This window comes from Bos taurus, chromosome 18, assembly GCF_002263795.3.
Source record: "Bos taurus isolate L1 Dominette 01449 registration number 42190680 breed Hereford chromosome 18, ARS-UCD2.0, whole genome shotgun sequence".
Lineage (NCBI taxonomy): Eukaryota > Metazoa > Chordata > Mammalia > Artiodactyla > Bovidae > Bos > Bos taurus.
This window is the reverse complement of record NC_037345.1, coordinates 34,255,860-34,272,576: the sequence shown is the minus strand read 5'-3', so window position 1 is coordinate 34,272,576 and position 16,717 is coordinate 34,255,860. Positions and strand designations below refer to the sequence as shown.

The following is a 16,717-nucleotide window of genomic DNA, read 5'->3' as shown; positions in this document are numbered from 1 at the left end:
CTCCAGTTCTCTTGCCTGGAAAATCCCACAGACGGAGGAGCCTGGAAGGCTGCAGTCCATGGAGTCGCTGAGGGTCCGACACGACTGAGCGACTTCACTTTGAGTTTTCACTTTCCTGCATTGGAGAAGGAAATGGCAACCCACTCCAGTGTTCTTGCCTGGAGAATCCCAGGGACGGGGGAGCCTGGTGGGCTGCCGTCTATGGGGTCACACAGAGTCGGACACGACTTAAGTGACTTAGTAGTAGTAGTAGTAGTAGTAGTACACACACACACACACAAAATACATATTTTGAGGAGAAGCGTGAAGGAATATGTGCACATTAAAAAAAACCAAACAGCAAATACAAGGGCATCTCCAGGGATAAAGAGCTGTCCACTCCTGGGCCCCAGGCTCCCTCCCCAGAGACCACCTCTGTTAACAGTTTCTGGTGTGTCTTTGCTAAGAATCCGCACAGGTAGGAGAATACCTGTATTCATAGCCTCTGGGTGAATTTGGACTATTAACTTGAATAGATGAATGATTACAAAAGGATTTGTAAAGTGGAAGGTTAGTTTGACTGCTAGCAGCTGACAACCTGACCGTGAAGGCAGGTCTTCTGACTGCTGCCCCCAGACCACTGATGCTGAGAAGGGTAGGTGAGTGGGAGGAGACGAAGAATTCATGGGGGTCCACAGACATGGGTTCCGCCAGTGCAGTGACTTCGAGGTGCCAGCTCTGGGGTGGGATTGTGCCTGGTATGAGGTTGAAGGTCAAAGGAGGGTCAAACTGGACATGCCCATGGTGTTTAAACCTTTAGCTGGTTGTGGTGGAGCAGTATTTTGGTCACCATTGGCCCAGAGGCTCAGGGAGCTGCAGATTGGTAGATAATGGATGGAGAGGGAGTTACTTGGTGGGTGTGGGCAGGAGTACCTTGGCTGGGGTCTGTAGAGGGTGGAAGGTGTGGGCAGGCCCCCTGGGGGTATTTGAGGTGATGGAGAGGGCCTGGGACGGAGAGCAGTCACATGGAGAGGGCTGGTGATGAAAATGCTTGAGATTTATGGAAGTTTGTTGAAACTAAACATGCGGTAGGGTATGGCGACAGGCACCACAGCTGGGGGAGGGGTTGGTAAGTCGAGCCAGGTGGGTATTGATGCTATTAATTATTGAGCTAGCATTTTTGTGAGCCAGGCCTATCCTTGGTGCTTTCTGGGTGTGGTCTGATATCCCCCAGACACACAGTAGGTGGTCCATAGGAAGTGGTGTGGAGCTTGCAGTCTGGTCCAGAGAGGCTCTTAATTATACAAATCCTCTGAGTTCCCGTGTGGACCTGGGACTCCAGCAGCCTGTGTTGTTGGTGAGCCTTTGGTCTGATGGGGGAGACAGTGTGAACAGGACAATGGTGGATCTAGAGCCGAAGGGAGTAGGGGCAGAGCTTCCCGAGGATGACTGAGGGTAGCCTTGGGGAGTTTCGAGGCCTCCTGGGAGAAGGAGGACAAGGCAAGGCTGGAGTGTTGGAGCAGCGAGAACTGCAGGGACGAGTCACAGAGGGATGAGAGCCTGAGGCTTGTGGTCGTCCCAGAGAGGTGGCTGGGGAGAGCCTTTGGTCCGGCACAGGGCCTGGAGGCAGATCCCAGCACCCGCAGCCACTGAAAGACTTTACTGGATGTGATCTGGTTTACCTCTCAGGAAGAGGTGGTGGACCATAGATAGGGAATAGGGGGCCTGGCTGGGCTGGACTGGAGGCAGAAAGGCCAGCAGGAAGGCTGCTCCCACAAGAAGGGTTGGAGAGGTGTTATGAGTTGATGGGTGAGGTAAGAAGGCCCTGAATGTCTGGGTAGATGGTGTAGCCTTTCCTGAAGACAGGAATGGAAACAGAAGCTGTAAATGGGTATTGGGGGAGTGATGAATTCAGGTGCCCATGGGACATCCCATGGGATTGAACTGCTGCTGCTGCTGCTGCTGCTAAGTCATTTCAGTCATGTCCGACTCTGTGCGATCCCATAGACAGCAGCCCACTAGGCTCCTCTGTCCCTGGGATTCTCCAGGTAAGAACACTGGAGTGGGTTGCCATTTCCTTCTCCAACGCATGAAAGTGAAAAGTGAAAGTGAAGTTGCTCAGTTGTGTCCAACTCTTAGCGACCCCATGGACTACAGCCTACCAGGCTCCTCCACCCATGTTATTTTCCAGGCAAGAGTACTGGAGTGGGGTGCCATTGCCTTCTCCAATGGGATTGAACTAGACAGGGAACATCTGGGCTGAGCTACAGCTGGGGAGTGAGTCACTGCCCAGAATTGCAAAATAAATTCCAAAATTGAGTTAAAAAGAAGTGACTAACGTTTTCAAGTGAACAAAATATGAACGGACTTTTCCTGAGGGAATTTGTTAATAGCTAATAAACAGAAGAAAGTGCTCCACCTCCCTAACAGAAAAAAAATGCTTTTGGAAATGGAGTAAGGAAAGCGTGGATCAGACAATGTGGTTCAAACCCCAGTTATGCTCTTTAGTAGAGGTAGACAAGTCCTTAACCTCTCAGAGCCTGAGTTTCCCCATCTATGCAAATAATTCTTAGCTGTGACTGTTTCAGGGATCACTGTGACAGTGTTGGCAAAGTACAGAACCCACAGGGGCTAACACTGCCTGGTGACAGACATTATTATTCATAATGAATGAAGATTGAGGAGGGGATATGCCCAGTATTGGCACAGTATGGTAAAAGGCACATGCTCTTCCATCCATCTTTTTCATTTAGAAAAAAAGGGTGTGAATTGGGACAGCATTTTAGAGGGTAATTTGGCATCATCATCAACAGTCATAAAAACTCACGTATCCTTGGATGCATTGATTATGCTCCTAAAAGTCTATTGAAGGGAAATAATTGGAGCCAGTGACAAGGATTTATGTACAAGAAGGATCACTACAGCACAGTTTATCGTATCAAAAATATCACAACACAATTTTATAATAAAAGCAACTGGAGAGAATGTAACATTCAACAGTAGGGATTTCAATAATTCATGGTATATCTTATGTGATGAAATATTATTCAGCCATCCAGAATCACATTTTTGAAAATACTTAACGACCTAGGAAAGTACTTACTTTGTAAGAGATAAAAAAGAAGAGGATAAAAATATATAAAGTATGATCCAAATGAAATAATATGTGAACTGTCTGGGGGTAAAGAAGGAAAGAAATTGTTAGTCTGGTTAAAGGAAAGTTGGGAAGTCGTAACAGTGGGTATGTATGAGGGAGAGGGAGAGAGAATTTGAGGGGTGAGAGTGAAAAGTCTTAATTTTTTGACTGTTAGATTAAAATTAAACTGTGTTCCTTTTTTTTTTTTTAAAGAATGGCTTTATTAAGTTATGTACATACCCCCAAATTGACTTGTTTTAAGTTTACAGCTTAATGATTTCTTAGTAAATTGATGGAGTTGTGCAGCATCACAATCTAATTTTAGAACATTTCCATCACTCAGAAAAGAAACCTGTTGCCCATTTACAGTCACTCCCCCAGAGCCAGGCAACCACTACTCTGCTTCCTGTCTCTGAGGATTTGCTTTTTCAGGACATTTTCTATGAAATGGAATCGTACAGCATTTGGTCTCGTGACTAGCTGCTTTCATTTTTCGTATGTTTTGAGGTGCATCCACGTTATTGCGTTTGTCAGCACTTCATTTCTGTTTATTGCTGAATGGTGATATTGCTCCCTCAAGTGCATGGATCCCACTTGGTTGGACATTTGAGCAAGTTCCTTTCTTATGGCAGATTTCTCAGGGTCTTTAATAGGATAATATACATTTTGATTCTTCCGGTGGGGGCTTTGGGGCTCAAACTTGTTTGCCTCTGAAAAGTTTGATTCTGATTAAACATTTAAATAATGGTTATCTCTGGAATTAGGAGTGATTTTTTTTTTTTTTTTGTCAGTTCCCTGTATTTCTTATTGTGAGAATGCTTAAAATCTGTTTTCAGAAAAGATGAAATGTTATTATTTAAAAATAAGGATAGGGAATCCCCTGGTGGTCCAGTGGTTAAAACTCTGTGCTTCCAACCCATGCAGGAGGCACAGGTTTAATCCCTGGTCAGGGAGGTAACATCCCACAAGCTGTGCAACATCCCCCCGCCCCCCCAATAAAAAATAAGGATAGATGGCACATCACAGCGTCAGTTACAATCATGGGAAGTTGGAATGAAGGCCTAACAGCAGAGGAAGCGGGAGGTAAACTTTGGCACATTCTCCAGAGCAGTGCTGGCTGGCCTTGTGCTCCCATGGCACTGTGAGCATCTTTTCTTGTAATTCCCTTTTACTTTCCTCCCCATCCTCACACCTATGAGCTCAGTGGGAGCTGGGACTGGCTCCTGAGTCCACAGTGCCTGGCCCATGGAAAGGCTTCAGGGAGCAGATGCAAGACCCCCAATCCCACCCCTCTAGGTCGTCACGGAGCATCAGGCTGAGCTCCCTGTGCTATGCAGCAGCTTCCTACTAGCTATCTGTTTTACAGACTGTAGGTTATATGTCAGTACCACTCTCTCAGTTCATCTCACCCATACCTGCCCCATCCTGTGTCCACACGTTTGTTCTGTACGTATGCATTTCTGTTCCCGCCCTGCAAACAGACCCATCTGCGTCATCTTTCTAGATTCCATACATATGCATTAACATATGACATTTGTTTTTCTCTTTCTGACTTACTTAATGTGTATGTTAGACTCTAGGTCCATCCATAGCACTACAAATGACCCAGTTTCATTCTTTTTTTAATGGCTGAGTAATATCCCATTTGGCCTAAAATCTAAGAGTCTGAGGGATTGAGCTAGGGAAGGGCAGAGCTAGGGTGGCCGAGGACAAGTTGTGGGGTCTGTGGGTTGACGTAAGGGAGCATCTGTCCTGGAGGGTGGTGGCCTGGTGGGTCTGGAGCCTGCCAGTAGTGGGAAGAATTGAGTTGTTAATTGCTAATAACTGGACCTTGGGGTTTCCTGTGGAGGTTTTGTGTACACACTGGGGTCTTGGACTGAACAAGTTATGCTGTTCACCTGAGCGCTTCCCTAGAAACTTGTCCTGATACTCCCCCAGGCACTCACTTTCTGGTCCTAACATGCATTTGTCTTTTGCTAGGTCTGTGTGGAGGGCAACATTGCCAGTGGGAAGACAACATGCCTGGAGTTCTTCTCCAACTCAACAGACATCGAGGTACGGCTTCCATACTAGGTTTGAAGCGAACTGCAAAAGCCTGGTGGATTCATAAGGGGTGCAAACCAGCCCTACCCAGCAGAAATGCTGCTGGGGGAATTGAGAATATCCCGTGTGAGAGGAGGGAGGGGCCCCTTGGAAGCTTGGGCCTGGTTTCCTCAGACTTTGCTCCATACACCTTTTTCCTTGGCTGATTATACTTTGTAACCTCCCACTGTAGTTAGCTGTGAGTATGACTATATGCTGGATCCTATGAGTCCTCCTCATGAATCCTCAGACCCAGGGAGGTGGGGCTCTGGGGGGCTCCTGACACACCTGTCCTGAGCAATGTAACTCTCACTGGCACTCTATTTTTTTTTCAGCCCAGCCGAGTGGCATGTGGCAACTTAATTCCCTGACCAGGGATCGAACCCCTGCCTCTGTAGTGGAAGTGCAGAGTCTTAACCACTGGACCAGGGAAATTCCTGCCCCCTGCACCCTGGCTTTAGAAGCACTTTTATTCTCACTGAAGACCTTGGAGCCAATGAACACCACCACCATCAGCAGTGAGGGTTAACAGCTAATGAGGATGGTACTCTATGCCAGGCACTGTGTTGAGGCTTCATTATCATCTAATTGATTTCGTCCTTCCAAGAGTAGTCCCTGTGATGCAGGTCCTACTATCGCTTCATTTGCAAAGAAGGAAACAGGCTCAGTGAGGTCACATGGCTCGGCCAGAGTCGCCCGGCTAGTGCCTGTGGTGCTGTGTCCCAGCCCAGGCTGTCTGCTCCAGGGCCTGTGCCCTCGTTTGGCTCCACAGAATACAAAAATGTTTTGGCTTTAAGAAAACCACCCTTCAGATCTCAGCTCTGCTCTCTGACCTCCCCAGCTAGGTTACCCTCCCTGGTGTAGGTTCTTCTGGCCCCTCTGTATCCTTATGTTATACTACTTCTCAGGGTTTGAAAATATGTGCTAACTTTCTGTGATGATCTGATTAATGTTTGCTTCCCTAGCTGGTTTAAAGTTGCGTGAAGGCAGGGCTGGGGTGTTTTGCTCTTGCTGTATCCTTGGTACCTAGTGTGGTACTTGACACAGGAGATGCTCAGTGTGTGTTGAATGACTGTCCCACAGATGGGGTGCAAGTCAAGGCTGCCTCTGTCTCAGCCTCTGGTGAGCCTGAGTGGTACAGCATTTGCTCCTCACAGGATAGGAATGGAATGAAGACCCAGAAGAAGGAGAGGAAGGTTGGGAGGGGGCTGGGAATGATTCACAGAGGAAGGGATATAAGCTGGCTTTTGAAGGGTATGCATGAGCTTTCCACGTAATGAAAGTTGGGGTGAAATAAGTTGAGGCGGCATACTGGGCAGAACAGCAGCATGAGCGAAGGCACAAAGGGGGAAGGCGGGGGCTCCTCCTCAAGGGTCCCATGCGTTGCTTTCCTTTGCTCTCTTGTGACCTGTGGCACCTGCTCACATGCACTTGAAGATCCTCAAATATCCCCGTATATTCTAAAGTCTTGGCTCCAAGAACACCGTTTAAATCCTTTCCAGAACTCACCTGCACAGTTTAGGGAAGCTACTAAAAGAAACATGATCCTTTGCCCATCGGTGTGTCCAGTGCAGAGATCAGAGGGAGGAAATGGAGGCAGAGCTCACTGCCAGGGTCACGGCAGAGCCCCCGAACCAGAAGCTGGGCTCAAGCTGCATGAAGCAGCCTCCCTCCTGGCTTCTCTCACCTCCCTGCCTGCCCTCTGTGGTGGGCAGTAAGGGACAGGATGGAAAACAGGAGGGGTGATTGGGAGAACTCCCCTTGCCCCCAAGGAGCCCCCATGGCAGCAGAGGAGGGGATACGTGTGTATACTTGTATACAGGGTGGACAGGGTGGGTCTTAGATCCTTTCTGGAAGTCACACCAGGAGCCATGTCTAGATGGAGCTCTGACCTTGCAGGGAGGGTTGCTCCACTATTTTAGCCCAGCCTGGGTGCCCAGGTCTTGACTCTGTCCCCATCCCACCCCTAACACTCATCTGCCTTCATGGAGCTCAGAACTGAGGAGCAGCAGCTCTCTGACGTCTTCTCTCCTGGCAGGTGTTAACAGAGCCTGTGCCCAAGTGGAGAAATGTCCGAGGCCATAATCCGCTGGTGAGTGTGCGGTTTCCTGTGTGAACCACCAGCTTCTCAAGTGTACGGGAACGGCGGTGCTAGTGCACGAGGTGTGTCCCCGCCCTGCACCGGGCGAGGGGACAGAGGGAAAACGGTGGCAGGTTGGTGTTCTGAGGTCCAGGTTCTTTGAGGCCTGGCTGGGCGCGTAGGGAGCCTAGAGCCCTCCTGTCAGTGCTCCCAAACTCTCGCAAGTGCTTCGCCCAGCTCCGTGGGGTAGGGGTTGGGGAGTAGTCTCCAGCTGCTCATTCTACCCCGACCCCTCTCCTAGAAGAAACCCAGGTCTCCTTGCAGGTTCCCTGGTAAACCTCCAGTTGGGGTTTGCACTTGGCTATGCCCCAGGCTCCCTCTGAAGCTACCCCGTGCACTTTGCCAAGGATGGACCCAGCAAGCAGGGGCTATAATGTGCCTGTGCTCCTTCCACCTCCTTCCCGGCCAGAAGGCTCAGCTCTGGCTGCTAGAAAGGGATGGGTGGGGTCTGGGTCCACAGTCAGGGAGTCCTGCAGATACAGCACTGCATTCTCCCCCCAACCCCCACCACCCCGCAGGGTCTGATGTACCAGGATGCCTGTCGATGGGGCTTCACGCTGCAGACGTACGTGCAGCTCACCATGCTCGACCAGCACACTCGTCCGCAGGTACGTCTCAGATGCTTGGTTTCAATTTTCATCAGATGAGGGGCATTCGGTTGCCAGGAAGGGAAACCTTACAAGGAGCTGCTCAGCCTTCTCTGTCTCTGGAGTCCAGGTCTCTAGTCCCGCCGCTCTCTGAGGACCAGGCTCCAGGCCCCCCAGCCCCACCCTCAGCTAGCCAAGGACTTGCTACGATGCCACGTGAGCCCAAGTCTTCATGACCTGCTGGCTCCTGGGCTCAATGCCCTTTAACTCAGTTCTCAAAAGTGTGGTCCCCAGACTAGGAGCTGCAGCAGCACCTGGAGACTTGTTAGAAACGACATTTTCTGACCCCATCCTGGACCCGCTGAATCAGAAATTCTGGAGATGAGGTCCAGCAATCTGGGTTTTATCCTGCCCTCCAGGTGATTTTAACGCATGCCGTGTTTGTTTGCATGAGAACCGTGGACCTAACCTTCAGGAGGCCTGTTCACGTTCTTGGTTCAGATTCTTGAGAGAAAGAACCTGATTGGCTCAGCTTGGGTCACGTGTCCAGCCCTGGGCCAATCAGGTATTGGGGAAGATCGCCTGGGCACAAAGATGGCTGCTTTGGCCCCTTTCATCAGCCGGAGGGTATGAACAGGGGCTCTGAGGAGATCCAGATTGGCACCTGGGGTTCAGAATGGCAGCCCAGCATGAGAGACTGGCTTTGGAGGCTCTCCTTACAGGAGACGGGACATCCACCGGCCAGTGTCTCTTGACATAGCCACTTGGTTTGATGCAGGGCTGGGCACTTGCAGCCATAGCTCTCATCCTTCTACAAATCTGTGTGTTTTTTAAAATGAAAAAAGATACAAGCAGAACTGTTTGAATTTCTATCTCCCCAAGTGAGTGAGTGAAAGTCGCTTAGTCATGTCCGTCTTTTTGCGACCCCATGAACTATACACAGTCCATGGAATTCTCCAGGCCAAGATACTGGAGTGGGTAGCCTTTCCCTTCTCCAGGGGATCTTCCCAACCCAGGGATCGAACCCAGGTCTCCCGCATTACAGGCGGATTCTTTACCAGCTGAGCTACAAGGGAAGCCCAAAGATCTGTCTAAAAGTTACATGTCAGAGGATCTGAGGCTGGCACTCACCTTACTTTTTCCTGAATGGGCACTCAGTTGCAAACAGAAATTGTGTCCAGTATATCTACATATAATGGGCCATATGTGTGTTCCTCTGTTTAATGAAATGTATCAGGAAGGAGGCAGAGAGAGAGAGAGATGGACAGACTAGGAAAGAGGATAAAAGAGGGATAAATGGGGAGCTACAAAAGATGGGTAGGAGAGAGTTGGAAGTAAGGAGAGGATGGAAGAATAGAAAGGAAGATGGATGGACAGATAGGAGAGAGAGGACATGGCTTTGACTCAGGTTGTGGCTTTGAATCGGCCTCTGATTTGTGGGTCCAGGTCCCAGTGGGTGCCATGGGCAGGCTGAGCGAGAGCAGTGTTTACCCATTCAAGTGTCTGGAGTCAGGGCACCTCGCCCTTCCCAATGGGGCACCGTGGACGAAGGGAAGGCCTCTGGAGGGTGTGAGCCTGCTGGCGGAGAGTGGCGCCGTCAGTGTTGTCCTCCCCCCCGCTGTGGGGCGTGGTCTTTACAGTTAGGAAGGACTGCGTGATCCCCAGCAGCCCTGAGTGAAGGCAGGTGTTGGTGGGCCTGCTGCTGGGGTTGCAGAAAGCCACACCCTGTCCCCTCAAAGCTCTGCCTCTGCTTCAGTGGACGCACCTGCTGGGTCATTAATAGTTACTGCACTTCGCACTTGCCGCCACTTTCCCGGGCGTCACTTAGCAGTTTTTCTAGCACTCCCCAAACCCATAGTCCAGTGGAGCCGCACCCCTCCCGGGAAAGAGGCTGCAACCGACAGGCTCTCCGCCCTGCCTTGCTGCACTGACCACCGAGCCTCAGGGCGTAGGGAGGGTCCAGGGCCAAGGAGGCTGGACATGTGGTTCTTTGTCCCACCCCACCCCCCCCCCCGCCCCGACCCCTCCCCGGTGGCATCTCAGTTCTGTATTCAGCATAGACCAGAGGCAGGGGAGCAACAGTTATTGTTCCAGGCTTCCTGACCTTCCTGCCCGAGTTTAGTAAATAACATTTGTTTTCTTTTAGACGTTGCCTGTACGGTTGATGGAGCGGTCAATTTACAGTGCAAGATACGTTTTTGTAGAAAACTTGTACAGAAGGTATCGTAGTTTGCACAATCGATAATTTATTCAACCATTAAATTTTTAGAAATAAAATTGGAACTCATTTACTAGTTGACAGATACATGGTATAGCAACCAACCATATTGATGGCTCGACTGTCCAGGGTGGGCAGCCTGGCAGCTCTGCTGACCTTGGCTGGGCTTGATGACGCATCCAGGGTTTGGCAGGTCTGGGGTGGCCCGGGGAGGGTGACTGGGGTGACTCATCTCTCGTCTGCTTGCTGATCCTCTCCTGGGACTGGTGAGCTGGCCTGGGCGTTCACTTCCCGTGGCGGTGGCCAGAGGGCAGAAGTGCTAGTTTTTTCTCAGGTCTCGGCTTCATGTTGGCTGACCTCCATTGGCCAAAGCAGGTCACACCAGCTGACCCCAGTCTGAGAGGGGGCAGGGCCCTTGTGGGTTACGTGGCAGAGTGGGACAAGACGTGCAGCGAGTAGAGCCGTCAGTCCAGCACGGCGTGCATGGTGCTTGTTGCGATTTCACTCGAGGATGTCTTCTGTCCTCGTGGGAGCAGACTCCACCACACAGACATGGCTGGGCACCCTCAGTGCTGCAGCCTCAGAGGTGTGGGGCCCTCCGCTCCTGTGCTCAGTTGTTTGCTGATGTTTGGGGGTCTTGGGGGAAATGGGCTGCAGGCTGGGGTCTGAAGTTTGAGCTTCTTCCCCGCCCTTCCCTTCCTGGTAGCTGTGTGCCTGCTCCCTTCTCCTTGCCATCTCCCCCACGTCACTGCCTCCTGCTGCCTTGAACTTCATCCCTCTCAGAGCTGGTCCCAGTATCTTGCTTCCACTCTGTACACCCCAGTTCCCTGGTTCTCCCATCTACAACTATGGTCCTACGTATCACCTCTCCCCAGCCGCCCCAACCCCCTTGTCTAGATGGGTTGAGTCTGTTACTCTTTTCTTTTTTTAAATTGATTAATTGATGGCATGTAGAATCTTTGGTTGCAGCATATGGGATCTAGTTCCCTGACCAGGGATTGAACCCAGGCCCCCTGCATTGGGAGCATGGAGTCTTAGCCACTGGACCACCAGGGAAAATCACTTCCTTCTATTGGTTTCCTTCATAGTATTTAAGACAACTTCTGATTAGGTTGAACCATATGAAATTGTTAAAACTTGACCAATTGTGACCTCTGAAAATGGCAGTTTCATGCAGCTTAGCTTAAATACATGTACTTCTTGTCTGTCACATGCCCCACCAACTGGAGCGTAAGCTCCTTGAAGACAAGGAGCATGTCTGGTCTGCTGGCCTAGCTGGGACCCAGCACAGAGCTGGCACCTGGGTGACACTTGTTAACTCCTGCTGGGTGTCGGGGCCTGAGGCAGGTCTTTGCTCTCCAGCCAGACTTGTCCCCCAGCCGTTTCTCACCCCTTCCTCTGAGGGGTCCATAAAGGCTTCTCCCTGGGTCCCGAGCTGCCAAGGATCCATCCCCTCCGGCCTCCTCAGTGCTGTGGGGTCAGGGTGGGCAGCCAGGCCAAGTCCTGACTGGCTTTGTCCTTAGTCCTCCGAACTTTCTTGTGGGCTCTACCTTTCCGGCAGGCGGCGTTTCTGATGCTGGAGCCGCGTGTGTGCCTTGGCTGCCTGGCTGTCCGTGGAGCAGGGGTGTCCACTGCTAGATTTACACAGCTCTCCGCTCTGTTCTGCGCCTGCTCATTAGTGCCTCTGCCACAGGGAGGATGGGCAGAGGAGAGGAGCGAGGAGGACGAGGGAGCCCCTCCAGTGGCCCCTTGTTGCGGTTTTACTCGTCTCCTGCCCTCACGAGAGCAGACTCCCCCACACAGATGTCGCTGGGGGCAGGGGAGCGTTTGGTGGTCCCTGGGAGTTTTGCCCCTGTGGCTTCCTCGGGGCCTCACCTGGAACTTTGGGGTGGTGAAAGCAAGAGCCCAGTCCTGTGAGCGGCTGTCTTTGGCGTGGGGGGAGGCGGCCTGCCAAGATCAAAGTTCTTCATGGGGCAGGGTTTCCTCATTTGCCTGCACCACCTGCGGTTTCTTCATTTCATGTTTGTGGCTTCAGATTTTGGTTGCTGGGGGTTTTGTTGTAGTCCCTTTGTGCTCAGGGTCTCTGGATGTCATCCGCGCTCAGGGTTTTCTTTCTGCAGGCTTGGTCAACAGTGTTCTGGCCAGAGCTAAAGAAGTGATGATAGGGAGGAAGGGTGGAAACCCAGTTACTCTCCGTGCAGCGGGCCTTCCCAGTGAATTGGTACTGTGAGAGCAGACGTTTGGAGAGGTTTCGGCTCCTCGCAAATACAGACTGCTATCACCGTGAGCCTAAATCAAGTGTCATCTAGGGCTGGGTTTGACTGGATCCTTTGCTCGTACCCAGAATAGGATGTTGCAGTTCCCCCCCGCCGGGGGAGTTCGACTGGGTGCTGGGAACCACAAGACGGCTTGTGTGGGATGTTGGCTCCTACCTGGGAGCTTGTGTGGGGACGGCCCTTACTGCTGCCCCTTCAGCCTTGGGGTTGATCCCTTTCTTCGAAGCCCTGGCAGCCTTGGCTTGGAGTCTGGAGGGACTGGGATGGAAGGAAGTAGGACAGGCCTGGCCTTGCTGATTACAGTTGCAGGCCTGAGTGCCCAGAGAAGCCCACATACTGGAATTCTAACCCCTAAAGCAAAATGTCTGGAGGGCCTTTCTTAACTTTTGGGCCTGGGACAATTGAGGAGCTTCCCTGCGGAGAGACCCGCCTCTTGGGCCCGCATCCCCACCCCATCGGCTTTCGGGTAGGCAGAACGTGCAATTATGCCACCAGGGGTTAATTGGCAACGAGGAAGATTCTGGTTCCACAGTCTCCTTAAAAACTTAAAGGACCTAAAGAACTGAGGTGTGGGCAACTGTGCTGGAATGAACAGCTGAAGGTGGAGAGGAAGACTCGGCAGTTAAGGCGGCCACGCAGGCCGTTGTATGGCCCGGCCCCGTGGGCGGAATCATTGAGCACACAGGTTTTACAGGATTGCCTGGTTGGCGTTTTCTAAGAGTAGAAGGAGGGGGCCTGAGTGGGGCCCCGCTGGGGAGATGACACACTGGCTCACCTGGGGCTGGGGCCAGGGACATCCATTATGGCCCGGCGTTGGGAACAGCAGGCAGGTCGTCCCACCACCTCAGTGGGTCCTGGGCTTGGGCTCCTCCTTACTCAGTCCCGAGTGGGCACTCACTGCCTGAGTCACAGGCCTGAGAGCTGTGGCTTTCCTCAGGCCGGGGCCAGAGAGACTCTGGATATGCCCTGGGACATGGGAGATGGGGGCGAGTGATGCAACTGGGGACATATGGGTTTGGGGGCCATGGTGAGCCAGGCTTTCTCAGACAGAATTAGGCCAGTCTTCTCTGGGCCTCAGTTATCCTCATCTATAAATTGGGGCGGACATTGACCGCACAAGGTCTTGTGAAGAAAGTACTGTGTACAGGAGGCTGGCATTTGAGTCTGTGATTTTTGATTTAACCTGTGCTGTGCAAACCAGGGGCTCTCTGGACCTCAGGGGGAAGGTGGCAACAAACTGTGCCAAACAGACCAGTCAGCAGGATTCCTGTGGACCCAGGACCTCAAATTTTATTCCTTGGGATCAGGGGAAGGCATGGTGAAACCCCTTCAGCTCACCAGTAGGTGGATCTGCAGAGAGGTTTCCCCCTTCTGTGTGTTCTGCGGAAATAAAAGCAGTGCCTTGGGAGTGATTCAGGGCACCCCATTCCTGAGGCAGACACAGGAGGAGCTGGGCAGAGTCCCAGGAGGAAAACTAGATACAGGTAAAACAATGTCTGCTGCCTGAAATCCCCCAGAATCATGGGAGCCAGCTCCCATTTCCTCACTCAGCTCAGCCAGCAGCCAGTGGTCCTTGAAGTGAAGTGAAGTGAAGTAGCTCAGTCATGTCCGACTCTTTGCGACCCCGTGGACTGTAGCCTACCAGGCTCTTCCCTCCATGGGATTCTCCAGGCAAGAGTACTGGAGTGGGTTGCCATTTCCTTCTCCAGGGGATCTTCCCAACCCAGGGATCAAACCCAGGTCTCCCGAGTTGCAGGCAGACGCTTTAACCTCTGAGCCACCAGGCAAGCCACCAAGTCCTGGAGCCCTCAGCAAATGGCTCCTGGCAATCTTGGAAGAGTTTCCGGATCTTGCCCTCAGGGAGGCTGCCCTGGAGCCACCTGAACGGAGGACCTCCAAGGAGAGTTTCCGGAAAGGAAGTCCTGCTTTCTCTGTCTGCCCTCAGCCCTGGGTTCTCCTGGGCAACCCAGGAGGTGTCCTGAGACCCCCCGGAGCAGCAGCTCTCAGGCCCCAGAGACCCCTCAGGAATGAACCCCATCCCCGTATCTCCGTGTGCCTCGCTGCACACGTGACACTTCTGTGGTGTCGATCGGTTTGGTTTTAGTTAGCACTGTGCTACATGTGTCCTGAATTGTGACTCAGTTTGGTGGTCACAGCTAAGGGGATCCTCCCAGCTGTGGGATTTGACAGAGCCTCGCAGACAGCGGTGACGTCCTCGGGCAGTCTGACACCACACTGTCCAGTGTCAGTAATGTGGAGACTGTGGGGTAACCTTCCTCCATGCTGCCCACTGCCCCCACCCTTGAGTTGCCAGTCTGTGCTGTGTCCCCCAGGCCATGTGTTTGGTGGAGGGGGTGGAGCTGATCAGCAGCTTCCTTTTTGCAAATCCTCATGTGCTTGGAGTCAGCTTTGCTCCCAAGAAGGAAAACATGTCAAGAAGAGGGGTGTGGTGTTTTGAATATCAAATACTCTAAGCTGCAGCTAGCTGCAGCCCAGCTCGAGTAGCGTGAACATTGAGGTTGTTACCGGCTGTCTTAACATTAGACTTGGGGGTCGGTTTTATTCAGTGGCCCTCGTGCTGTTTCAGTTGGAAGCACAGATGCTAAAGCTGAATCTCCAATACTTTGGCCACCTGTTGCAAAGAGCTGACTCATTGGAAAAGACCCTGACGCTGGGAAAGACTGAAGGCAAAAGGAGAAGGGGGCAGCAGAGGATGAGATGGTTAGATAGTATCGCTGATTCAATGGACATGAATTTGAGCAAACTCCAGGAGATAGTAAAGGACAGAGGAGCCTGGCGTGCTGCAGTTCACGGGGTCACAAAGATTCAGGCACAACTTAGTGACTGAACAACAACAGCAAAGTGCTGTTCTCTGTTTCAGCACTCTCTATCTGGTTTGTGTCAATATGTGATTCCCTCTTGGTGACAAAATGGCTGTTGCGGAACCGGGCTTCTCATCTGCTGGCCACAGGGTGGGTATCTCGTCAGTGCTTTCCTCTAAGAGTGAGGAAGCCTGGTTATCATAAACCCCAGCAAACCCTCCTGTCTCACTGCTCAAGTTGGGCCCCTGTGACCTACATCCATCAGCTCACTTTGGCCAGGGGAGAGCATGTCTCTGAGACCAGTTGGTCTGCCCTGAAGGTAAACACTCAGGCCTGTGGGATGGACCCTGAATAGATCCCGGGCTACTTTTAAAGTGAAAAGTGAAGTCGCTCAGTCATGTCTGACTCTTTGTGACCCCATGGACTGTAGCCCACCCGGCTCCTCTGTCCATGGGATTCTCCAGGCAAGAATACTGGAGTGGGTTGCCATTTCCTTCTCTAGGGGATCTCTTCCTGACCCAGGGATCGAACCCAGATCTCCCGCATTGCAGGCAGACACTTAACCTCTGAGCCACCAGGGAAGCCCAAGGAGATAGGAAAAAAGAATTGGGGAATGGGCAACCATGCCAGCCTGGCAGTCTTGGAAGAGAGCCTGTGATCACAAAGTTGGTACCTTTACTACCTGACTTTTAGTCCCCTCTGCAGTGTCCCAGGACTTCCTCCTCCCCACTCCCCTTCGAAGCCTCCCCCACTCATTCAGAGTGGGGGTCCTCACATACTAGTCTGCTTGGTGCTGTGCTGTCCTCAGTCGCTCAGTTGTGTCCGAATTTGCCTCCCCATGGACTGTAGCCCGCCAGGCTCCTCTGTCCATGGGGATTCTCCAGGCAGGAATACTGGAGTGGGTTGCCATCTCTTCCTCAAGGGGATCTTCCCAGCCCAGGGATCAAACACAGGTCTCCCGCCTTGCAGGTGGATTCTTTGCCATCTGAGCCACCAGGGGAGCCCACTGGTACCCCACCCCCCACCCCCGGCAGTGCATATTTTTCTGCTGCTTGGCCAGGCACAGCTCTTTCACCCTGATGGCATCGGCTGGACTCGAGCACTAGAGGAGGAGTCCCTGCCCAGTCTCTGCTGTGCTCTGTCACTTGGGCCCCCGGGCAAGGCTGCTCAAGCCTGTCATCCCCAGAGTGCCTCTCTCCATGCCCACCCTGCCCCCCGCCCCAGGTGGGAGGCAGTTCCCAGCACCTGGCAGCAGGGCAGCGGGTGGGGAGTTGGGCAGGCTGCTGCAGACCACTCTCTCCCAGGCTCTTCTCCCACTTCCCCCAGCTACACACAGTGAGAAGCTCCCCCAGCTACACACAGCTCAGGCACCGCTACTCCCCCATAGCTGCTGGCCTTGTCATCTCCAGTTTGGGTCCATTCAGGATGATATTCAAGACTGGTGGAGGATGTTGAAAGGCCGAATTCCTCTCTTGGT

General features: G+C 52.2%; 1 protein-coding gene across 10 annotated transcripts in view; it reads left to right on the top strand.

The window, feature by feature from the left end:
- The window catches only part of TK2 (thymidine kinase 2), a 75,244-nt gene that overhangs the window by 1,190 nt on the left and 57,337 nt on the right, over nucleotides 1-16,717 (top strand). For 9 of the 10 annotated variants that reach the window (XM_024978966.2, XM_015475812.3, XM_005218824.5 and 6 more), the window contains 4 exons: nucleotides 5,096-5,170; nucleotides 7,236-7,289; nucleotides 7,856-7,945; nucleotides 10,071-10,144. In XM_024978966.2, the coding sequence (XP_024834734.1) occupies nucleotides 5,096-5,170; nucleotides 7,236-7,289; nucleotides 7,856-7,945; nucleotides 10,071-10,144 (293 nt within the window). Of the gene's footprint in view, nucleotides 1-5,095; nucleotides 5,171-7,235; nucleotides 7,361-7,855; nucleotides 7,946-10,070; nucleotides 10,145-16,717 lie in introns of those variants that run through there. The other variant, XM_005218832.5, reaches the window with a different exon arrangement.